Here is a 26,217-nt window from a genome sequence, read left to right on the forward strand (position 1 = left end):
TTACCCCCCCCCAACATTTGAAATTGCTCACCGAGATATAATTGCATTTGCAATAGACGTCGATGCCTTTTCACGGCGGGATCATTTCAATTTCCGAAACCCGGCTGCAAATGGAAAGCATATTTGTGGTCGAAGAGGAGAAAATTGTTCCGCCGGCCGACCAGAGGTGCAACCCATTAAGGACCCGTTGCACAAACTTGGTTTAAACTCAATTCAGTATTGAACCTAGGTCAACTCAAAAATAGCCGTTTTTCAATTTATTTTGAACCGTGTTCAAACGATGATCCTGGTTCAAATCGATGATCCTGGTTCAAATCCGATCGGCGGTCGAGTGTGGGTTAAACGGTGATCAGAGATGAACGACTTCCATTTCATAATAACATAACCTTCTGTTGATAAAGGCGTGTTCTCACGATTCCACATTCTATGTTTTTGTTCACGCTTGTCAGTAAAAATTGATTAACTTTTGATTTGAAAACCAACATTGCTCTAAAAGTCTTGATTTTGTTTTTCTAATCAGGAATAGTAAGTCGGGCAATTTGTATTTATTTTGCGCTAGAACCCATTTTATCTCGCATATATATCTAAACTGATCAAGTCGTGTCAACGCTAGGTCGAGAGATTCGTGAAATTATAAATTTTGTACCGAAGACCTTAATTTTGCAATATTGGATCCGGTAATTTACATTTCTTTGACAAAAGACCAAAGTTTTTTTTCCCCCAATGTCTATTCCTTTTATATGTATATTATATAATTATTTTAGAAAACTTCTATAAGCTTTAGCAAAATTTTTCATTGTAGTTATATCAATGACACAGCATTGCCTGCAATCCGAGGCAAAAGGCAAATGTTTTGTTTTTACCGTGATAAATAAGGCAATTCAAAAGTTAAATAATACCTACGATAAAATTTTAATAATTTTAGCATCAACTTCAAATTCACTTGAGGTTTTTTTTTATATTTGTTTTTTACTTATTTTACAATCAAAAGCAATTATAAACTAGTTGAACTAAATCTGAACAACAAAAGTTAAATCGTATGAACGTGCCTTAAAGAAACTTCTTCGTTAGTAAACATACAGGGTGTATCAACCTCTATAGTTCACCATTTTATTCGGAATAACTTTAGCAAAAAATGTTCTTCTACAAACCCAACTTAATGTGGTAACAGATTTAACGTGACTTTCTCATCTAGCTGGGAAAAGACACTCAATTTGTTATTTTGAATGAATTCATTGTACAATTTGATTCTACGATCGACCATTTCAGCGCACGAAGGCACAGTATAAAGACATAAAAGTTTTCGAAATAAATGGTGCGCCATTTGTTGTTACAAGAAGCACACCCACTCACGCTTCTTCCGTCGGGCATAACTCAGAAATGGTCGATCCAATCGAGATTTTCCTTTCAGTAAAAGTGGCATGAAATAAGCTCTAGGATCGAATCGTTCAATAGGATTCTCATTTAAAATAACGAAGTTAGTGTCATTTCCCAGGTGGACAAAAAATTTATGTTGAATCTGTTACCACCTACTGCTAGCGAAAAGAACTTGGGGTTTGTATAAGATCATTTTTTGCTAAAGGTAATCTTTCCGAATTAAATGGGTGGTATATAGAAGTTAATTCACCCTGTATATTCATACATAAGTACATATATGGGTGGTACACAAAGGAAGGGTTTTTAGAACGTAAAAGTAAGTACAAACACAAAAACACTAAATAAAATTCTACGGAATGTGGTACTACAACCAATGAAATAAATAAATAAAAACTATCTCTGCCTATTTTTTTTACGAGGGCATTTCAACTACAAGGAGGTATGAACCCTCGGGTGCCGGTGTTTTTGAAAAAAAGTCCATTTGTAAGTCGAACCCGGGACCTTTTCTTTACAGTGACAAGAGCCGTATCAACGCCTGAAACTGCCACCGACGCCCCCTATCAGTAGATACAAAGAATCTACAACCAGTTCTCCCAACTAGTGGTTGAACTAGGTTCAGTTGAACGGTGATCGAGCAACGCACCCTTCTCTGAACTTGGTTCAAATTATGAACGACATTCCATTGAACTTAGTTTTAACGGTGACTGGTGCAATGTTAATAGGGTCACGATGTTTGTAAGATGTTAACTAGTGTTAACTCGAATAGAGAAATGTCCAGTAAGATCGTGAACGCCCCCTTTTTTTCTTACCATGTTAAACGTTAATTTTTCGGGAATGCTGCGCGTGACGATTGGTAGAACCAAAAATAAAGCTGGAACAGTCCTTGAAGGCTTGTTGTTTGTTTTGGTTTTATTTTGTGTTATGTTATAAGATGCCGGAAGTTAAAAAAAAGGAAAATTAATCAACTATTTCATTCAAAATGCACTCGAAAAGTACTAGCAAATGACAGGCTTCAATTCATGCCGACATACCTGACTTGAATCATAAGGTCTAACTGCTTACAACTTTATAGGATATGGGATGTTTCTATGGATATATCTTGTCAGTGAATGCATCCAAAATCTCCAAAACCTGGGTAAACATAACAACCTGATGATATCTTGGGTACCAGGGCAAAGGGGAATTTTGTGTAACGAGGAAGCAGACAAACTGGCCAGAGGAGGATCTGCAAGACCATACATAGGCCCCGAACCTATCCTTGGGATAACAAAAACAAACATAGAATCCTCCATCGCAGAATGGATCCAAGCAAAACAAAAAGAGAAGTGGATAAACTCAAGCGGTGCTAGACACAGTAAACTTATGATGAAACAACCTCACCAAGATTGGCAAAAACACTGCTGCAATTGGAGAGGGCAAAACTCACAGGAGTGGTGGGACTACTAACCGGTCACTGGCATCTGTGAAAACATCTACACCACATGGGTATATACAGCGATGATCCCATCTGCAGATTATGTAATGAGGAGGAGGAAACAACCACTCATATCATCTTCGAATGCGAAGCAACAGCTCAATGGAGGTTTAACCTAACGTACGAAAAAGACTCAGGGAATCAAACTGCAGCAACAACAGTCAATGACCTGATACTTCTAAGAAGAAGGATTGAGTCTATTGACTGAACTAAGGAACTAGGAAGGTACAATAAGCCAGAAGGCTGCAGTGTCTGGGGAATACAAACCACGCTTCCTAGTATCCTTACCACCATACCATACCATGAATGTGTCTTTTGTGAACGAGAGTATAAGGACAGGTCAGAAATTAACAAAAGGAATGTATTGGTCTGATTTAATTAATACGTATTTAAGAATAAAATACGTCTAAACAAAAAACAGCTGTTAAATTCATGGCTGCCATGTTGGTTACCTATGTCCTAACGGATAGCTAGGTGACTACATTTTCGACCTAACATCTAGCATTGGCCCTGGCCTGTTAGATCGAGCAATGTTAACAAGCCGATTCTTACAAATCTACGTCATAATTTTTCTCGATCTAACAGGACCTAACAGAGTTAAAAGGGTTGACACAAAGATCTTGAATACCCCTAATATCTTAAAATATAAAAAATAAGTCTTTGCGAAGTGCATATCGAACCCTCGTCCGAACAAAACTCAGTAAAGTAAATAATGAATTTTTTCAAATATCTTGCGTATGTATACGTTCAATGACGCGCGTGAGAGCGCGCGGGTGCGTGCGTGTGATACACGTTAGAGGAAACTTTAATTAATAAATCTAATAATTAAATAAAAATTGTAATTATGTACAAAGGTATAACAAATAATATTATTTGAATATCATAGGCTTTTGTACTAAGGGATTCCGGTTTTCAAAGACATCTCTCTTTATTACGAGAGGATCCGTACCCTTTTAATTAATGAACTGTGCCTGTCCGTTGTAATTAACGATTATTTTGTTCCGGCCCGTTTTACAAAGTGGAAAATGGCAAGGAATAACGTCGTAATCATTGTGCTAAAGGTATATTTGTTATCAAAACAAATTAATTTCCAATCAGTGTGACAGAGCAGAAGGTGGGAGTTGAGTATGGTTTTAACTTAATGAGAGGAACAACCTTTTCAAGTTATCTATTTATTTTTGTAAAGGATGGTTCATAGTCATAGTTGTTTACGACTATCCGGATTTTAAGCATTAAACTGTCATCAGGTTGAATGAGTTACAAACACGTCTCTCGACATGAATTGTAAAAGTGAATTTGAAAAGTGAGTAGGAAACATCCTTTACAAAAAATGACTCAACATACTCACCCCAACTTTATTATTTCTGATAACCTTTTTACCTCAAACCCAAGGAGTATAAGGCTTTAATCAATACAAGAAAACTCCTAAAAAAAATAGATGAAATTTTCGGATTTTGTGAACAAGGGCGTTAGCACCTAATTTTTTTTTGACTGGGGCTTCCGACATCTAGATCATTTCAGCCCCCAACTAAGTCTATATTCTGTTTACCCTTTCAAACACTACATTCATACAAATAAATACATTCATACACATAAATACATTCATACACATAAATACATCCATACAGTACACTCATTCCGTTTGGTCGGTGGAGTACTTGATATTCCTCCACCGACCTATACTCAAATTAATCTAGATTGGGGTCGATGGAGTACTTTTTTAAATATTCCGCCATCGACCCCGAACACACACTCTTACGCTCTCAACGTTCAAGGGACGATGATGACGTTATATTTCACCCTCACCCCTCGCCATTCTCGCTAATAAATACATGCACTCAGACAAAATGTATTTGTTGTTATCAAGCTTATCGTATAATATTCGCAATATTTTTTATTTATTTCAACGACTGAATCAAAAAGCGCAGACTTAATTTAATTAGTCTAAGCGGTGTTTTCAAATGTTGTTATATAGTAAAATACGATTTTGTTTTCTGTTACTCTTTTTTATGTTATTACATACCGTAATTTTAAGTACATCGAGATTGTTAATTATGTACTTACGGATATTGGCATGAGTCAATGTGAAAGTAATAGTAAATATATAGTTTGGTTTCTTTTGATGTATATAATAGAAAGATTCCTGATTTATAAGAATTCTTATTATTTCTTTTGTCGTCATATTTTTACTTTTTATTGTAATTCAGGTTATTCTTTTGTTTTTAGTTTATTTTATAACTTTATTAGTCATTTTATTGTATTATATGACTGTAAACCGAGAAAGATACGCGAGCGGTTTTCAGACGGAAATTATTGCGATTGAACACTGGAAAGGTACACATAGGGAGGGAACCCCCTGGAAGACATCAAAATAAAACTCGGATTATGATAAATATCCTGACCGGCCACTCTTGTCCGAGAAGATATAAATACAGACTTTGGCAAGAAGAGGCCAGGTGCAGGGTATAAGCAGAAATACGTTCATTTATGAGGCTTGACCAGATAAAATTGTTGCTACACAAAAGAACCTCGTGGATATGATCGTGAGCCGAAAGATGATCCTACTACTTTAAAAATTTCTTTAATAATACCCAGCAGCTTTAATATCAACTAGTTGTATATTAGAATAAAATGTAAAACATGTGGGTTTATAAAGCTAATACATATTGAAGATTACGTTTTTTAAAGCACAACTTATAGTACAACTACAAGTGGCTGTTTGAATTTATAGTACAACAGTAATTTATGTTCACTAGTTTCGTGGTCCGCTTGACCAATTAATATCTTACAATTAATTAAGGTTTTCAGTTGAGATAAAAAAAGTCAATGGCACGAGCGGGATTCGAACCCACGATCTTCGACTAGATACGCCGCTGCTCTACCACTTGAGCTATCGTGACCTCGATCCACTCGGACACTAACTTCCCATCTCAACCACATCTTTTGAATTTTCCCTCCTTTTTGCCATTTTTCAAATATCTTGTAATCTATTTGATTTGAAAAATGGCAAAAAGGAGGGAAAATTCAAAAGGTCTTTTTTATATTTTCTTTTCACTGGGCAGCTAACGCTCGACACAGGTGAGATTAAGACCAAATTTCCCAGTTTTCTCGTATTTTACAACTGCACAGCCACATGGATATAATATTAATAAAATAACCCATTTGAATTTAATCAAAGATTATCTTTGTTAAAATAATGTTCAGGCATGATACACCTTTCAAGCCTTGTTTTATTAATATTAAGCTTTATTATTAAATTACAATTAATTAAGGTTTTTTAGTTGAGATAAAAAAGTCAATGGCACGAGCGGGATTCGAACCCACGATCTTCGGCTAGATACGCCGCTGCTCTACCACTNCGAGTGGATCGAGGTCACGATAGCTGAAGTGGTAGAGCAGCGGCGTATCAAGCTGAAGATCGTGGGTTCGAATCCCGCTCGTGCCATTGACTTTTTTTATCTCAACTGAAAACCTTAATTAATTGTAAGTAATTTATGTTTTTTTAAGTAGGTTTACTTGTTAATTATTCGGCCGGTGCAAAAATAATGCAGGTTTTGAAAAGGCAATCAAAACTATTTTTAATTTTTCGAAATATTTTCCATCACAATCTATACTCCTTGCCAACGTGTATTAAGCGCTTTAATTCTGTTGACATAAAAAAACTTTATTTTGTCTCACAATTAAGTCTTGGAAGCCGTTTTCAGCTTCACCGCGTTCTATAAAAATTGTATCCCTCATGAAGTGAGGTAAAAAAGAGGAAGTCTGTAGGCGAGAGGTCGGGTGAATATGGAGGGTGCGGTAAGGTTGCAAATTCTTTATGTTTCCGCAGGGTTGATAACGCATGGCATTGCGACATTTGGCCTGGCGTTATCGTGAAGAAGTATCGGCTCCTTACAGTTTCAATGCTGGACAAAGACCTTTGCAGTTTCCCGCGCATTTGTCAATTTACTGACAATTTCTGTAGTGATAGTTTCACCATAATTCAGGAAACCACTCCAGCAGTACACCATCAAACGGTCACCATAACCTTTTTCGTTTTGGGAAGTGTTTTGGCGCTTCATCCTTGTCCAACCATTGATATGCCTCCTGTTATCGTAAAATGAGTCCATTTATCGTCGCAAGTGATTCGATAGAGAAATGTATTATTTTGGTGGCGCAACAGAAGAGACGAGCAAATTTCAAAGCAACGATTTCGACTTCGGTTAGTTCGTGCAGTATTTGTCGAGCTTCTTTACTTTACTCCAGATTGCGAAAAACAGTTGAGTGGTCAATATTAACCTCTTCCGCAATTTCCCGTGTTGTCCTTAGTGAATTTTCTTCAATCGACGTTTTGAGTTGGTTGTCGTCCACAGCGGAAAGCCTTAAATTGGTACAAATAAATTTGACGAAAATCTAGTTTGGACATATTTAATTTTGCAAGTCCTCACTCTTATAAAATTCATTATAAACTGAAATGTTTTGTATAAAAATTCAGAGTTAAAAGTATTTATTATAATGTATAAATTAAATTTGAGGAGTTAGCTTTGTTTAAATGTCAAGCACCTGCGGAAATAAAACAAATTTTCAAAACCTGCTTTAATTTTGCACCAACCCCAATTAATAGCAATTAGTAATTTTAATTAGTAAGCACGTTTGATAATTTAGGGTAAGTTGAGTAGCATAATTTGATAATCAGTCATTTTTAAAGATTTCTGTTTACATTTTATATGATGTACCTGTCAGTGCGTTCAAAATTTTAATTCCGAGCTAAGGTAATTAGGCCGAAAACGTGATTTAAAATTTAACTATACTACTCTAGTAAACCGTGGGCTTCTTGCTTTCGCCAAACTTTCTAACAACGAGGAAACGGCTAAATTTTTAAACGTTGAGGAGTTTTAAAATTGAGGGACTACTGAAAGAGAAGCTGGCCCTTTGAATTATGTATGGAATACTAAATTTGTCGATACGAATGGTCCCCGCTTTTCACCAGCGTTCATCATTTTCCTTATGAATGCCTTCATTCATCTTCACACACGCTTTCAAACGGTATAATAACGCCTCTTTTCAAATCATCAAAAAATAACTTTAGCAGAAAAGTACAAATAGTGACCGAGGAGAGAATGCAAGCTAAAAAGTACGAAACTGAGATATACGGGAGAGAAGATGATTTCTGAAATGTTTAATTAATTTTATAAGTACTAACTTTTTAGTTATTTATCAGCTTATTCCTAATTATATAATTACTCAATTAATTGTACACAATTTTTTCGTAATGAAAAGTTAGTGTCACAGGCGGGATTCGAACCCACGACTTTCGGCTAAATACGCCTCCGCTCTACTTGAGCTACCGTGATTTGCTTGCAACTGGAATAAATGGCAAGTCGAAATGAGAAGTTTATGGCATGGGCGTTCGAAGACACGATAGCTCAAATGGTAGAGCAGCGGCGTATTTAGCCGAAAGTCGTGGGTTCGAATCCCGCCTGTGACACAAAAATTTCATTTCGAAAAAAATTTGTATAATTAATTGAGTAATTTTTATTAGCTTTATTTATTATTTATTTCATACAGAATAAATTGTAATAAAAAGAGGCACGAGTAGTATAATGACGATTCTTTCAGATGCAAACGGAAAAAATACCTATTGTTTGGCCCATGATCCATCAAAATAGGGTATTGGAGCAGATATTTAGGGATGGTGAGGAGTGAATATTCTGCGATAAGCCTGGGAAAAAAATTGTTTGTCTGTCTTTCATTAATAGGTAAAACATTGTTCCCATTTGACAAGAATTTTTTGAAAATTTTTAAATTAAAGATTTTTATAAGCTTATACAAAATTAAAACTCAGTTGAACAAATTTGGCCAGTTTGTCGGCTTCTTCAATTCCTGATAAGCCTTAAAAAGTAATAAGCCTTTACCTACCTGGTTGTACATTATACCCTTCAGTTTGAAAATTTTCCTTTAACTGTACAAGCAAATAACCTTGATTATCAAAATTATTTATCGATTCCAACGAAACTTGACTGTCCCTTAAACTGATTAATTGACAATATCCTCCGCTGCTTCCCACAACCCATTGCAAACTCAGAAGGTCCAAAAGTCCATTATTTAAAACTAGACTGTTGTAGTCTGTCATTTGCTGTACATATTTTTCAACCATTCCGGAAACAAATAAAAGCACTGCCAACTCCATCTTGTCTGACTTCCTTCTGTCAGAGTTCATAGACAGCCACGATCAGCCATTTCAGCAGTATGTTGATGATATTGATTGTTAATATTAAATTTATCGGAGTAACGTTCGTAAAAATTGTCTTTTATTTAAATTTTTTTTTGAGGGCCTTGCCGGATCTGCGGAAAATAACCAATTTTCCTTCGTTGACGGAAGCAAGGAAGGATTTTGAAAAGGTGCCATTATAATTTCCTGGAAGCGGGGACTTTCTCCATCTAGGGAAGCAAGAAAACTTTGGGCCTGGCTGACTTTCCCAGTTCGATGGTCTCGAGGAGTGCAGCAGACTTCGGGCTGGGGATTGGGATAAAAGAGCCACAAGGCCTACTGCACCTCGACCTGAATACATCTATTGTGCTCCCCTGTTTTTTCAATCACTGACCAGTTTCAGGTTGTTAATCAACCTCCACAGCCTTGCCTGTGGCTCCTTAGTGTAGGAACTTACTTGTGGTTTTTCTTGTTCTAGTTGCAAGAGCCTGCATCTACCTAGATACATCGAATGTGTTCTGCGTACTCCTCCTCTTCCTAGCAGTATCTGCACAGTGTTTCTTCTGACTGTACTCCTATCCAGTGCATGTACTTTCTTAATTGGCAATGTCATGTCAGGAGTCCAACCGGAATCCTGGTGTGGTTGCGGTAGCCTAAGTTCCTAAGTGTGGTAATTCTTTCCTAAGTTTTACGGCCATGACCATTACCATCTCTTCGCGTGCTGTTACATGTTTACAATTATTATTACTTTTTTCATCTATGCTTCTATGTACCTCAAGTTACGGACGAAACGTTCAAGCTTAAGTGTTCATGGATATCGATGTACATTGTATACTTAGTCTATTGAAATAAAGCCTTTCTATGCTAAATCTATATTGTATTATTTATAACCAATTGAAATATATACATACTTTTTAAAATTTCTAATCATAATAAAACTTTAACTTAACGTTACTTTAACGACTTACTTAAACTCCAGATTTATATTCCTGTCCGAGTTGCAAGAATCTGCTGACCTTCACAAAACCATAAAATGTGTTCGGCTGTGTCCTCAACTTCCTGGCAATATCTGCCCAGTGTTTCTTCTGTCTGCACTCCTATCCGCTCCATGGGCTTTCTTAAGTGACAGTCAGGAGTCCAACCAGAATCCTGGTGCGGTTTCGGCTGCCTTCCATTACTCCTTTGTAAGTTTTGAGGACGACCCTTCTATGAATCTGTTCGCGTGCCTCATGCCTGTGGTATTGTTCCACCTAGATTTGGAATTATTAAGGAACTATTTTGAGATGTATCCTCTTTTGGGCAAGATGCTAGGCCACAGTAGGGTTCAGGACATAGAGAGTCCATGCTGGCTCCCTTTTTGGCTATTATATCAACTTTTTCGTTCTCGTAACAACTCTATGCCCCGAATGCCCAGGGACCCATGCTAGGGCAGGTGATTGACCAAACACTCTTTGCTTTCACCTCGCATGAGACTTGGGCCTTAGTACTGCCTGACTTTCAGAGAAGATAGCTATATTCCGGGACTGTATTTATTTTTATTTCTCTGGCGCAGGGTTCAATCTATGATTTCAGACTGGAAAACTGCAGCATATTTACCTACGTTTACCGTCACAGTCTATGGATTCATCTCGAAGATTCCAACCCCCGTGCCCTTCGGTATTGGGGCCGTCGGTGTACCTGTAGGAGTTTGCCTTTAGTGTTCCTTTAGCCCATTATTCTCGTTCTGGTATCAGTACCTTGTACTTTTTAAATCGATTGTGCCACATGGCATCTGCCTGTATCTCCTCCCTCAATTTACATGGCCTATCCGGGCTGGGACCTACCAACTGATATACAAAAACAGACATAGAGAGACTCGAAGACGGACACTTATTTGATTGTGAAGGTTAACAGGATCAAGAGACATAACGCACCTACCAGATAATCCTGTTTTGGTAATTTATTAGGAACACATTCGTCCACAATTGCATAGGGGTCCTCACAGCTAATAATTAGTTATTCGTTTAAGCTTTTATTTGTTAGGAAATGTTTCTACACTAATTTCTTAGAGAACTATGAACAGATTATTTAATTTCCTCAATTTATTCGATTAGTACGTATGGTTTATTCGTGTGACAAAGTCTTCGCTATGCAGAGAAGAGCAATCCAGGTGGTAGATAATACGAAGATCGATGGACTTGATTGTAGAGATACTTTTAAAAATTTGAAATATTATCTGTCTTGTTTGTATATTTGTATGCGTATAAAAATGTAAATACATTTACAGTATTGAATCTTTACATTGTGATTATAATATGAGAAATAATTTAAAGTTACGTATACCAGATACAAGATTGAGAAAAGCCGAGAATTATTTTCAAAGAATGGCTTACAGTTTGAACAAAAGGTAAGAGAAAATTACCTTACTTATAAATGGGTCTTAATTATTCTCACCATCATCGCATCTAATCTCATTTTCTCTTCTCTTGTTATCTTCTTCTAGACAATAACGTTGCATGGGAAATTACGATTCAGGAATTGTCTCTCGTTTCCTTTCAATGTCACAATCTTATCTCATAAACATTTAGCTTTTTGCGGTTAATGGCCTTAACGACAAGTTTGCTATGTAAGATGTACAATTACGTTGACCAATAATGGCTCTATTTTGGCTGGTTTTCGCCCTTTACCGGACGGATTTAAGTTCGCCGGCATGTTCAGACACCCTTATCAGAATTTCGCTACTAAACATATATTATTTTCCATTGGTCGAAAACAAGGTATTATAAGTGAATGGAAGTAATATTTGTCATTTCTTACCATTTTATTGCATTTTTGATTCTTGATATATCGCACACCCACAACAAAAGAAAAAAAGAGACAAATGGAAGTTTTTTTGACTTATGTATTATGTACACGCCACGGTTGTTGGCAATAAAAACTGCCATGACCCATCAACCTATTTTTTCAAGACCTAAGCGAAAACACAAAACTTTAAAAATCTTGTTGTACTACCCCTAAAAACTACTGCCCCGCTTTTTGAGTTGTGACACTATTCTTGCATATATTCGCTTCCAGTAATTTAAGTTAATTTGTTTGCTCTAACGACAATGAATGACCGTAAGGGTGTTAATTTTTTTATGATAGTAACAGACAACATACAAATCTTACAAACGTGCATAAATATCCGTGTAGTAAATTATACTAAGATTATTTTTGTCTTAAATGTGCTTTCCTTGTGGAGTCAGGGCTAACTAGTTTATGAAAATACAAAATTAATTATTGAAATAAAGCCTTTATTGACTATTGAACATAGTGTAATTAAAAAATTGTTGAAACATTATTGAAAAATATAAAAAACCATATTACAATTAAGAATATTAATTAAGGTTTTTAACTGAGATAAAAAATTCATTTGTCGCCGAGAATCAAATAGATTACACGACATTTGAAAAATGGCAAAAAAGAAGGAAAATTTAAAACGTGGGGTTGAGATGGGAAGTTGGCTGCCCAGTGAAAAGAAAATATAAAAAAGACCTTTTGAATTTTCCCTCCTTTTTGCCATTTTTCAAATCAAATAGATTACAAGATATTTGAAAAATGGCAAAAAGGAGGGAAAATTCAAAAGATGTGGTTGAGATGGGAAGTTAGTGTCCTAGTGGATCGAAGTCACGATAGCTCAAGTATTAGAGCAGCGGCGTATCAAGCCGAAGATCCTGGGTTCGAATCCCGCTCGTGCCATTGACTTTTTTTATCTCAACTAAAAACCTTAATTAATTGAAAGATATTAATTGGTCAAGAGGACCACGAAAACTAGTTAATTTAATAATTAAGAATGTTATTAAAATAAAAGAAATGAAATCTAAAATAATTCACGAAGACTCTGGATCAAGGTACGGTATTGAAAAAAAAATTCATTTCTTATTGCTACCAAGGTTTCGACCTATTTTAAGGTCATCATCAGGGCCTATATTAATTTCACATTACGGAAAATATATTTCTAAATTTATCTAACAATGCTTTTCCATAATGTGAAATTGATGTAGGCTCTGATGATGACTTTTAAACAGGTCGAAAGCTTGCTAGTAACAAGTGAATTTGCTTTTTTATTCAAGTCCACACCTTGATCCAGAGTGTTCGTAAGTGAAAAAGTGGTCGATACTTATAACATTGAANTGTTAAATTGTAAATTAAACGAGTTCTAGTTTGGTTCTATATTTTAACTTTTGAAAACGGTTATAATTGAGATTTTATCTCTGTTTTGCAAATATAGAAGATGAATTTATGTATAATTGAAAATGCTGATTTACTTCGGACGTTTTATAGCGATATGGACCAAGGATAATAGAGTTAAAAGTAGGTGCTACAGTTAGATATTTATATTCCATTGTTCCTTGTTAATATTCGTGTACTGGCCTCAAATCCGTCCTTACAGGAAGTGTTAATGAAAAAAAAGTCATCACATTAACAACAAGCGATTGTCCTTAAACGGAGTGAAACGCTCATCCAAGGGAAGGAAAATCGATTTAACTTGGCCGGAGATTAAATCGGGGATTAATCCGCGACTAAGTTCTCACTTACGGCACACACAACTTGACATTGTCTTTCTCCAGAGTTGAGAATATTATGAAGAAGTTTCCCAACGTTGTCATTATTGGAAGCCATCGTTCTTTGACTTGACGAGTGGGAAATTTGTCTAATTAAAGAAATAATTTAATTTCTATTCATCAAACTATCGTGTATTACCGTATAATAAAAAAAGTCTGTAAAGCATAACTAGAAAATGTTTTCAGTACGCAGTTTGCAAATATATACAAGTTCTTGGCATAAAGTACTGTCAGTGAGGCTTTGTTTTCAATCACGAATATTTTAATATTCGGCCACGTTAGAGAAAGGATATGGAAAACATTGATAATGTGGGCAGTTGAAGGAAAACACTTTCTTACATGAAAAAGATCTGCACTATTTGGATCGGATGCAGGGAAGAAGCAATTTCACCCCATCCTCACTCTTACAATATTTCTTATTTTTATCCCTTTCTGGATGAGTAGACTTGAGTCTTGTTTTTTCGCACAATCACAATCTATATTTCAGTTGTCAATATTGTTACTTTTTTTAGAGAAACAAAATATAATAATTTTTCAACACACACCTACAGCGAGGGAGAAAGAGAGAGAGAGAGAGGGAGAGAGAGAGAGAGAGAGAGAGAGAGAGAGAGAGAGAGAAAGAGAGAGAGAAAGAGGGAGAGAGAGAGAAACATTAATTAAATTATTTATAATTACAATTACAAAATTACATAAAATTGCTGTGTACATAGCAAACGACAAAATTGTAAATATTTAAGAATGTGCAGTATGATTTTTTTCATATGTAGAGGATAAATCATCCTAGATAAAATGACAATTTATTCAGTAAGAATTACCACATAATAAGACATGTTAAGATAAAATCATATGAAAAAGAATTGATGAGAACAATGACAACAGAAAAAACTCACTAAAGCACTATTTTACAGGTAGGCAGACACAGGCAAATAGAGACAATGAAAGAGAAAGGGAGAGAAAGAGAAAGAGAAAGAGAGAGAGAGAGAGAGAGATTGAAAGAGATAGATAGATAGATAGATAGATAGATAGAGAGAGAGAGAAAGAGAGAGAGAGAATGAAAGAGAGAGAGAGAGAGAGAGAGAGAGAAAGAGAGAGAGAGAGATTGAGAAAGAGGTAGAAAGGATTGTTACAATGAAGTGCATTGTGTTCGTTCCTACGTTATATGCATCGACATTACAACTGTTTTTACATAAAAACTATTGTACATTTCAAATTGTTTCATATAACTTATTTTTCTTCGTCCCTCTCTTTTTACGTTTTCCCCCTCTCTCTTCCTCACTAAGTTTGTATGTTTTTTCACGTATTCATATTTTTGATTACTGTTTCTCTTTCTTTTTTTACTCAATCCCGAGTTCTGCCTTTTTATCTGCTTCTGTATGGTATTTCGTTTTCCTTTTACCACTTCTTGCGTCCTTTTCTTTTAATTTCTATGCATTTATATGTATGTACACCAAATGTTTATACTTGAGGACTATTTTTTAACAAGAAAAACGTTTCAGACAGAATACCCTGTTTTGAAAGATTTGTGAATCAGAAAATTGAGATTTACTTGTATTAATTTTTATAATCGTAATAGTACTTACTTTTTGTATTCATATCTTTGTTATGTATTGAGAATTTTTGATAAACCCAACAGAATTCAACAATTATTTGGTTATTTAAAGACGTCGTGAGAAGACCATTTTTTACATAGTTAATTATTTGTGTAACTCATTAATATTTAATTTTTGTAAAGATTATTGCTGTATTTTACTGTATTGAACAATTAAAATGACATGTAACAGTTCCAGCAACACATTTCGTGTTTTCTTTGGACGCTCGAGAATCTTCCTTAAAAAAAAAACTCAACAAATGCTAAATGCTGAAGCCATAGGGTGCTAACTGCCTAGGAAAGCACCACATAAAGCCCTTTGGGGAGTTTCGCAAATAGTTAGTGCTACAAGAATAGGTAGTCAATGGTTGGCACGAGTAAGGCGTAATCAGTCAGTTGAGTATAGTTTAGTGACACTGGTAAGTTGGTCATGAGTCAGTTACAGTGTAGTGTTAGTCATTAGTCACTGCCCACGGATGAGTTAAAGTTCGATTTTTAATGCGACAGTCATTAGATACAAAAATGAAGACAATGACATAGACCTTTGTTGGATTTTTGTAGAGTGAGTGAGCTTTGGAGGTAGTAATGTGTGGTGATTAGCGACCGTTAATCGATAATTATTCGGAAATCGTGAGATGCGGTCTGGTGTGATGTAGATTTCAGAAAAACATTTTCTTTATCGTGCCAACGTTTCACACTCTCAACACGACACGCAAGAATGGCACAATAACACAGAAGACAAACACTTTGAGCCCTGAAGATGATCTCAATAAAGATTGAAACGTTGGCACGATAAAGAACAAGTTTTTCTGAAACCTACATCACACCAGACCGCATCTCACGATTTCTGAATAATTTGGAGGTAGTGTTCGGGCATACATCCTTTGTGGATTTTAAGTAGTTATAAAAAACTGTTTTGAAATCTAAAGGCCTGGATTATTTTTTTTTATCGCCCCAATTTTATCCAAAACGGTAACTTTTTTACAACCCAAGCTAATAAATCACACGCTATCAGGCTAGCTATAATGATGGACAGCAATTCATTCATCGCTACACTTTCTATTTGTATTAGACGTTGTCATATTTGAAGTAACCAGTAAATCTTTCCTGTTAAAATATACGTTTCCTAAATTACCTCCAGTGGAACATTTACGGATGAGGAAACCTCGAAACGCATGTAGATTATATAAATGTTCACATTAAACGGAAGTAAATGGTGATTTTACATCAAAAGAGACTAATTTCACATGGACTTTAATTTTGAGAGATAACTCGTGTTTTTAGATTTGAGGATTATAAGAGTTTTATGAGAGGGTTTTATAAAATTTGTAGTAGCGGGAGCGGACCAAAGGGATTTTTAGTTTATTTTGGGTAGATTTGTTGGACACAAAGAATGAAAAATCAAAGATTTTTCTGAGGATTGTGGATGGCGGCCGATATGAGAATATTTGGCTGAAACATTTTCCAGTTGGTAAGAGCATTATAAAGCAGTCTTTTTGTTTATTTTTTCTATGATAAGCCGTTGGTCAAGAAGTCATGAAAGGGCTCTGTATCGTATCATAACTTCTTAGCGTTTTAGTCGTTAGTGTGGGGATTCTGTGACAGACATTTATCGATGTTCAGTTTAACCAGTTGGGAAGAAGTTATCCAAGTAAACTGGACGAGGCATTTTTTTGTGGTTAGGTGGATGGATTTTAAAATCCCAATAATATTTAAATATTGGTTTTTACTGTATTTTACAGAAACACACGTGATTTACAATAGTTTAATTTTACTTTACATATGATACATAAGTCTAATTTTTAATAGTATTTTTTTTCTCCGACATGAGGTGCAGTATTATTTTCCCTCTCGATTAAAAACTCGTAGGCGCATAATGGAAAAGATAAACGAGGATAGTTCATTGAGTAATATTAAACAATCGTGGCCGAACGATGCTTCGAACAGTCTCTTATCGAAGGAAGACAGCCAATGGGAGCAGATCTTCAAACACAAACGATCGGCGAAAAAGTCCATAAAAAACCCATTATTCCTGAAGGAGTTGTTTGCCAAGGAAGAAGAATCTCCCGTCAGCTCGACAAGTATTGTTGAAGAACCCGAAACGGTCGACATAGACAATCGCATTGAAGACATTGTGGCGAACATAAGGAAGAAGAGCAAGCGCAAGAAGAAACCTCCAGCACCAATCTGTCCACCGGCTCCTCCCCAGAGTCTCGCTCCCGACGAAGTCGAACCCCAACCGGAAACGGAAGAAGCGGAGATCCTTTTCAACCTCCGGGCGTTTTACCTCAACCAAGCAGATCTGGATAGAATGCCGCGAAGGGAGAAGATGTTCGTGTTCGACCCTGTCGAAAAGAAGATGGTCGGGAAGATGACGATATCAACGGAGTTTTCCGAGGACAAGGTGTTTCTCTCGGTTGAGGGCATCAAAACTGACGAGGCCAACGAACTGAGAGACGTCTACTTTCATTTTGCCTGGCTCACAAACGATTTCGTCCCGTTGAAAGAATTCAGGACCGAACAGGCTTGGGCTCCGGGAGAAGAATACTTCAGGTCAATGTTGTTATCAATTACTACCATCTTTTAATCGAAATATTTAAGAAATTTGGCCGCAAAATAGTTTTAAACATACATGACCATATGTGATTAGTCATATAAATTTTACAGCTATGCCAAAAAGACGTTCGGTTGTTTTAAAATCTTGTAGATTTTTATAAAGCTCTTTACTACATAAAGGTTAACTTTTACGGAACTCGATAACTTTTATGAATATCGATGACATCTAAATGTTTTTAATTTATTTTTATCGACTTTGTCATCCTAATTTTTAAAACACGTTTGTGTGCATGACATAGAAAAAAATAATGTGCTTATGTGTCGTTGGTTCGATTCCTATCGTAGCCCCTGGAATTTTCTCACCTCTTCTTTTCTTCCCGGCTGATTTTCATAAATCAAAACTTATATTTCGACCTAAACAGTTAATCTTATGATTCTCGTTGAGTTGAGCTATTATCCCACCTTCAAGACGGAAGAATCATAAGACTAACTGTTGAGGTCGAAATATAAGAAAACATCGTTACTCTAATCATGGGAGATATCAACGGACATGCCAGTACTGCCCATCGGGGAGGTAGTATGTTCTACAGACAGATCGCTGAAGAACACGGAACACAAATAATGTTAAGTCTTAAGAAATGGTCTTCACTAAATAATAAGTTATTAAATGCTCAACTCAAGAAAGAATTCTTGATAAAATGTAGAAGAAACAATATTTTTCCTAATTATCTTAATAACGTGTTAAAAGTGGATAAACATATTTTACCGGTGAGCACAACTATTTACATCAAAAAACTAGATTCCATATTTTATAACTCAGAAATGAAAATCTTAAACCAAACAAAATGAATTAAATGGAAAGATTCCCCCCTCCCCCCAATATCATTATAGAATTTAGGAGAAAACAGAGGGAATTCATTGATAGGGAAAAGAAGAAACGATAATTAAAACTGAATAAAAAACCAGATAACCTATTAAATGAAAGAAACGGAAGAATTTCTAGGGAGCCCAATGAAGTCCAACAGGACTGGGTCGTAAACCTGACAGAGAAGCCTATATCGGACGAAGTAGTTGAAATGTTGTCAGTTGGACCAAAATTTAATTAAATTAACAAGCAAGACAGTCCTGGACACAATCGGCAAACTGGAAGTTTTCCTAAGTAAGGAACAAGATGAAAACCTTAAAGGGGAAGTTAGGGCGGCAATAACCAATATAATGACAAACTTTCATAATAAAAATAAAAATAAAAACATTACCTCATTGGACAGACACGAATTTAAAATTAAGAAAAATGTAAAAATATTGAATGAGTTTAGAAAAAATAATGAAGATGTGTTAATCACTAGATCGGACAAAGGAAATAAGACGGTCCTAATAGAGAATAAAGGGTATAAAGACAAAATGGAAATACTATTAGGTGATACAAATACTTACATTTTGTCTAGAAAATATATCACGCCTATTATTCAAAAACAATATACTAATTGCTAATTTATTAAAGGACGGGCTTGTTTCCCTCAACAGGGATATCACTTAAAATGCCACAACGGGGTTGCGCCAAGAGCATACGGTTTGCCGAAAATTCATAAACAAAACAACCCACTTAGGCCCATTGTTAGCTGTATAGGCTCTCCCACCTACAAGTTGTCCAAATTTCTGGTAAAAAAAAATTGAGATCGCCTAATATCCCACCTTCAAGAAGGAAGAATCATAAGATAAATCAAAACTAAATAGTTTTTGTTGGTTGTATACTTTAATAACAGATGCATAACTATCTTATCAGTGAGGCAGCCAGTCTTACCAAATATGCAACACAGTTATACAAAAATTATGTATTACTCATGTAGAATGAATATGACAGGTTTTTTTAAAGAAAAAAAATTAAAAAGTTTAATCTTTTAATAAATTATGCTTCAATTATATAATTTTGTATTAAAAAATCAGGAATAAGATCAATTAAAAGAAAAAGAAACACACTCCTTCGTCCTTCTTCCTTCGTCAATCTTCTGAGGCCTATGAAACTATAATTGCAATAAATAAGGTTTACAATTATGAACTACTTACATAGCAAATTTACGAATTCAGGCAGGGACGGCCTCGTTCATTCCATATCGTGGTTGTAAACTATATTAGGTTAGGTCAAAATATATAAACTATATATTGCAAACTATAAGGTGAGTTTAGTATTGACGGTCAAGCCTAATTTTGTTCCTGGAAAGCTTCATAGTTGTCCAGTCCTCTGTTAAGTTGTTATCTCTTAAGTCTTTTGGGGAGAGGATTCTCAGTCGGCTGTCTTGAGTTATAAGTTCAGAACACAAAGACCTTTAAAAAAATATTGACTTTTAAATGTACAAGATGAGATTGCAAAGCGTGAAGGTGAGATTTGCTGGAAGAATGACGAACGTCAGAGGCAGGAGATCGAAGAGAGCAGAGAGGAGTGGTGGACACGAAAACCACGTGCTAATGCAGAATCAGCTGGAGGCAGTTTCTTCAATGTTAACTTAGGGTAGTCCTAAGTATTTGACTTAAATAGGAGTCGGTATCTCTTTGCTGTTGATGAACAGAGGAGGACAAGACTGTGTTTTACCAATGAGAACACTAAATGCACCTTTTTCATTCCTTCTTCACATCCATTTTTTTGGATCAGTATTCGAGAAGCTCAAGGAGTTCTTGGACAGGTTTCGAGTTAGAGGACAAAATTGGGGTATCGTCTGCGTAGGTGTCGCAATGAGTATGTGTATGTAAAAAATGTGGTAAGAGCCGTCAGCCGTTTCAGAAAGAAAAGGCATATACCTAATTTTATGTATAGCTATGGTTGTATCGAGGTACCCTGCTTCACCCAGCCTTAATATTAGTGTATTTATTTGAGAAAGGATACAACCGACATGGAGGTGAACTGGTTGAAAATGAATATCTTATACAATTTTTTTTTAAACTCCATGAAAATAGAGCAACATAGTAAAAAGGCTTATACAATTGGGAATCACACTGAACCCACGTGGAATTTATACACAATTTTCAAACAAAAAGTAGAAAAAAATGAAATCTATGGCCCATAATAAAATGTTTCCTTGATAGATATTACTATTTAAGAAATTTTATTCTTACTTCCCTCAATACTCTAATAATTTAAATGATTATTCAGAAGTCGTGAGCTGCGGTCTGGTGTGATGTAGGTTTCAGAAAAATATTATCTTTATCGTGCCTACTTTCGAGCTTTGTGTGGTGATTAGTGACCGTTAGTCGATGATTAGTCAGAAATCGTGAGATGCGGTCTGGTGTGATGATCTCAATAAAGATCGAAACGTTGGCACGATAAAGAAAATGTTTTTCTGAAACCTACATCACACCAGATCGCATCTCACGATTTCTGAATAATCATCGACTAACGGTCACTAATCACCGCACAAAGTTCGAAAGTTGGACGGTAAAGAAAATGTTTTTCTGAAACCTACATCACACTAGACCGCAACTCACGATTTCTGAATAATCATCGACTAACGGTCACTAATCACCACACAAAAAAATGATTTAAATTTTAATGTAAATAAAATAAAATAATTATTTAACTTATACACTGCATTTTGCGTTTTACGTTGAAAATTAATCATATAAGTATATAATATTCGCTTAAAATTATTGAACGGACCTTCGACAGGTGAGCCTCAATCACACAAAACTGTGAGATTTGTGTCCTAGATGATCTAGTCCACATGGATACTTGATTGGAGTTTTATCAATACTGTTTATTTTAATTTATTTTCAGGTCTTTACACATAATGAGGCTGGGGGACGCTGGACTTAATGTTAGCGCAAAACGAGGAAGTAACGGGGATGAAATAAACGAGTCCTACTTCGCAAAAATGAAGTCCTTAAAGCGCGTGCTTTCGGAGGCGGGCATATTCATACTCATGAGAAAAATGGTCTACTCTTACTACGTCGGAACTCTTAAAATGAAGTGCATCTTTACTACAGGCGACATCTGTCCCACGAACATCCGCTGTTTTCCGTCGAAGCGGATGGTACTGAACAATGTCGCCTTGTACGTGGTCCGCATCCGCAGAAAGGTACTCTGCCCGAACGGCAAGGAAGAAGTCACTAACACATTTTTCACAACGGCCGGCCAGTACATCGCCCAGGTGTACAAAAACGAGAGGTACCGTATACAGATCGATCCGTTTGCGTCCCTCGACGCCGACGCCATAGTATCACCGGAAAGGATTGTTCCTCTTCGCTGCCGATACGAAGACGATCCCCAAGTAAGCTTCCTGAATACTTCGGATAGATAGCCACTACAATTTTTCTATTTCTTTTAGGTAAACTCATTTTACATGGACGAAGTCGATAGATGGTCTTATAAAGACAGGTTGTACCTCGAAGATCATCCGGAAGTAATGAACATCATATCGCAGCTTATGAAGGAATTTCTTCTGAACAAACCTCATCGTGTCGTAGCGTTTGCTCAAAATTATTTTACAAGACTTTTATAAAGTTATAGTTTCAACGCCGTCTTGTAAATACTATAATAATATTACAAAGCTCCAATTTTAAAACGTGATATTATGAAGGTATCACAAATAATAACATTCAAATAAGTAGTCCAAAAGCATTTAGATATCAATTGAAGACGTCTGCTTCCTAGTTAATTTATTGTTTTTATAAAACGACGGACGATAGAATAATTACACCAGCCACAAGTATATGGTAAACTAATTATTCAGAAATCGTGAGATGGATGCGGTCTGGTGTGAAGTAGGTGTTAGAAAAATATTTTCTTTGTCGTGCCAACGTTTCGATCTTTATTGAGATCATCTTCAGGGCCTGGGATTTACAAACATTGTTTAGATTTAACAAATACATGTAGGATGTGAAAAAAAGGAATTTATAGAATTCAAAAAATATATTTTTTATATTTAATCCAAGTATTTCTACTCACTCAAAGTGTTTTTTGCGTAAGTGTGCCATTCTTGCGTGTCGTGTTACGCAGAAAACAAACACTTTGAGTGAGTAGAACTACTTTGATTGAATATAAAAAATATATTTTTTTGCATTGTATAAATTCAATTTTTTCCACATCCTACATGTATTTGTTAAATGTAAACTATGTTTGTAAATCCCAGGCTCTGAAGATGATCTCAATAAAGATCGAAACGTTGGCACGATAAAGAAAATGTTTTTCTGAATCCCACGTCACACCAGACCGCATCTCACGATTTCTGAATAATTACCGACTAACGGTCACTAATCACCACACGTACAGGGGTGAGTCATTTTTTGACGCACCATTGGAAAATCAACGCGGGTGGGTTTAAATCTGACTCGAGCCCAATTTTTTTAAATTTTAACATTAAAAAAAGGAAGTGAGTTAATTTTCGGTGCATCATTGGAAAATCAACGTGGGTGCGTTTAAATCTGACTCAAGGCCAATTTCTTTTGATTTTAACATTAAAAAAGAAAGTGAGTCAATTTTCGGTGCACCATTGGAAAATCAACGTGGGTGCGTTTAAATCTGACTCAAGGCCAATTTCTTTTGATTTTAACATTAAAAAGGAAAGTGAGTCAATTTTCGGTGCACCATAGGAAAATCAACTCGGCACATTTTATTTTGTTAGTCTCGTACCAAAAAATAGGCGAGTCAATTTTCGACGCACCATTCGTTACAATTTAATTTTAGTTGGTTGGAAGGGAAATAAACAAAACCAATATTATTAAAAAATTATTCAAACATATTGTAAAAATTAAAAAAAAATTCTTCACAAATTAATTTGATTAAGGTTTAAGAGTATTTTTTCTGGTAAAGTAAAAAAATTAAATAAATATAACAATCTCCTTTTTTCTGGTAAAGTAAAAAAAATTAAATAAATGTAACAATCTCCTTTGTTAGCATATCAAAAATGTTCTAAATCATTATAATAATTGTTCGAACAGACCTCCATTTGCTGCAACACAGTAGCCTAGTCTATCGTAAAGCGATGATCGGACGAAAAAAATACTCTTAAACCTTTATCAGATTAATTTGTGAAGAATTTTTTTTTTAAATTTTTACATTGTGTTTGAATAATGTTTTAATAATATTGGTTTTGTTTATTTTCCTTCCAACCTACTAAAACTAATTTGTAAAGAATGGTGCGTCGAAAAGTGACTCGCCTATTTTTTTGGTACGAGAATAACAAAATGAAATGTGCCGAGTCATAATTAAAAGGACTAACCTTGATTTTCCTATGGTGCACCGAAAATTGACTCACTTTCTTTTATTAACGTATTATTCAAAGGAAATAAGCCTCGAGTCAGATTTAAACGCACCAACGTTGATTTTCCAATGGTGGGTCAAAAAATGACTCACCCTGTATATAGTAAACTACATAGATTTAATCACTATACATAGTCGGTACGGTTTGTCGTATATGTAAAATAGTTGAATAGTTTTTTAAGTTCAGTTTTGTATGTAAACTGACATACTTCGTTTTGATTCCTGAAATAAACCATATAGTGTTATATGCCTCATGCAAAATCTATGTTCAACGTCAAATGGCAAATGAATATAATAAAAATCTCAAATAACATACAAAATTATTAATAAACAGTTAATAATATTTTTCTATAATTGTTGTTCATGTTAAATAGTCAGCACCTTACTTTTCACAATATGAATGAACAATATAGAGTTTTATTGGCAGTTGGTTTTATAATTTTTTCAGAGGAAACTCCAGTGTGATAAGGTGCAAGCATTTTTTTTTTCAAATCAAAATTGAGTTTATTTCATTTCTATTGTCGTATTTTAATCGTTTACAGTTGCCAGTGCGCCATTGAAGAGTAAATATCGATCTCATCAGGCTTGCTTATCACTCCAAAGGATTAACAAGGCTTCCTCCGGTGAACTTCGCCACGAAGAATCTTATTATTTTTCTTCCTGAATTTTCTCGTTTTCTGACCTATGCCAAATCTTTTTATTTATTCTGTGTTTTCGTCCTCGGGGTTAAAAGTCGTCGTAACAAACAAGATGGGTGACCCCCGATCCGGAGAAGTCTCCCGATCGTACAAAAAAGATCGTGAACGTCTAAATCCAGGATGTGTATTTTGCATGGGTTAAGGGCGTAGGGACAATCGGTTGAATAAAAAAGTCGATATCTGGTAAATAGAGCGCCGAGTATAGGAGCGATAGTAAATATCACGACAAACTTTGATTTAACCGAGAACCAAACTAAAAAAAAATCCGTTGGCAACAGGCATATGAACAAGTTAAGACCGGTAAGGGACGGTATTACGCAAAGTTACAGCCTCGGATATCCTTCAAGCTTGGTTCGGCCGGATTAACCGGCCTCTACGTTTTTCCACTTTCTTATGCAGACTCCGATTTAGTCTTAATAGGCTAAGGAAACTGTTCCAGATAGTCAACCATGTGGTGCCGCTGCCTACAAAAATGCCCCTTCTGGTAAAATGAGTGTCGAATTTGATCTGCTGGAGATGACGTCCAAAGTGACATTCCTGTATAATGAATTAATGCAATAAAAATCACATTCAAAATGGTAAAAAAAAAGTTTAGGTAAATAAAATTTAAGTCGATGGTTAGGTTGGTTAAATATATGGTTGAGATAAGAAAGTGTGTGTCACGAGCGGGATGGATAGTCCGTGCCCAAGAGGATCGAAATCACGATAGCTCAAGTGGTAGAACCGCGGCGTATTTACCGTCGTGGGTTCGAATCCCGCTCGTGGCACTAGCTTTTTCATTTCAACTAAAAACATTACATAAATAGAATAATTAATTGAAAGATCTTGGTCAATTGACCATTATAACGTAAAAAGGTTAAATATAATAGTATTACAGGATTTTTTTTTCAATTTCAAGAATATATTTACGTTAATTAATTAGCTTGTTAAAAGTAAGTCAAAATTTACGGATTTGAAGTGATTGGGAAGATGTTTATATATAATACGAACACTTTGAATCAAGGTATGGTCTTGAAGAAGAAAGCAAATTTAGTTGCTACTGCCAAGTTTTCGGCCTATTTTAAGGCCATCATCAGAGCAAAACAACCTTAAATACATATACAACAATGCAACGATGAACTAGATTATCGACCTGCTGGAAACATGAAGTCTTTTCGGAGGATCTACAGAAGAGGTCAAAAACAGAGAAAACTTCCTTTCGGTTTTCGCCGAGCTTTCGACAGTTTTATACTGTCATCTTCAGGGCCTGTTTTATTATCATATAAAAAAAACAATTAAAACATGAAAAAACAACAAATTACACAAAAATTGAATATCTTACTTTAAACCTTAATGGGGAATTAAACAACATGGTGTTTTGGGCACAGAANACACAACAATCTCAAATTTCCTTCAGGACCGATTCAGTCCTAACATTGCCAATGACAATGCCAATATGTAGGCATATTTAAGGTTGTTTTGCCCTGAAGATGACATTAATATGGTCGAAAGCTTGGCAGTA

General features: G+C 35.5%; 2 protein-coding genes across 3 annotated transcripts in view; one reads left to right on the top strand and one right to left on the bottom strand.

Moving 5' to 3' along the window:
- LOC106670192 (neuropeptide F receptor-like) overlaps window positions 1–26,217 on the bottom strand; it is a 381,879-nt gene that overhangs the window by 16,607 nt on the left and 339,055 nt on the right. The gene's annotated exons all lie outside the window — the stretch shown is intronic.
- On the top strand, window positions 16,983–22,272 carry LOC106670191. Its single transcript, XM_014400294.1, has 3 exons — window positions 16,983–17,765; window positions 21,535–22,027; window positions 22,085–22,272. The coding sequence occupies exons 1-3, from the start codon at window positions 17,089–17,091 to the stop codon at window positions 22,256–22,258; spliced, it is 1,344 nt and encodes a 447-aa protein (XP_014255780.1). The 5' UTR covers window positions 16,983–17,088; the 3' UTR covers window positions 22,259–22,272.

This window comes from Cimex lectularius, unplaced genomic scaffold (genome assembly GCF_000648675.2).
Source record: "Cimex lectularius strain Harlan isolate CLEC.00 unplaced genomic scaffold, Clec_2.1 scaffold134, whole genome shotgun sequence".
Lineage (NCBI taxonomy): Eukaryota > Metazoa > Arthropoda > Insecta > Hemiptera > Cimicidae > Cimex > Cimex lectularius.

Bases quoted from the DNA above. Each gene is read 5' to 3' on its own strand.
- LOC106670191 (XM_014400294.1), top strand. From the start codon at position 17,089: ATGGAAAAGATAAACGAGGATAGTTCATTGAGTAATATTAAACAATCG. The intron at 17,766-21,534 runs GTCAATGTTGTT...ATTTATTTTCAG, and splicing joins CCGGGAGAAGAATACTTCAG to GTCTTTACACATAATGAGGC. The intron at 22,028-22,084 runs GTAAGCTTCCTG...TATTTCTTTTAG, and splicing joins GATACGAAGACGATCCCCAA to GTAAACTCATTTTACATGGA.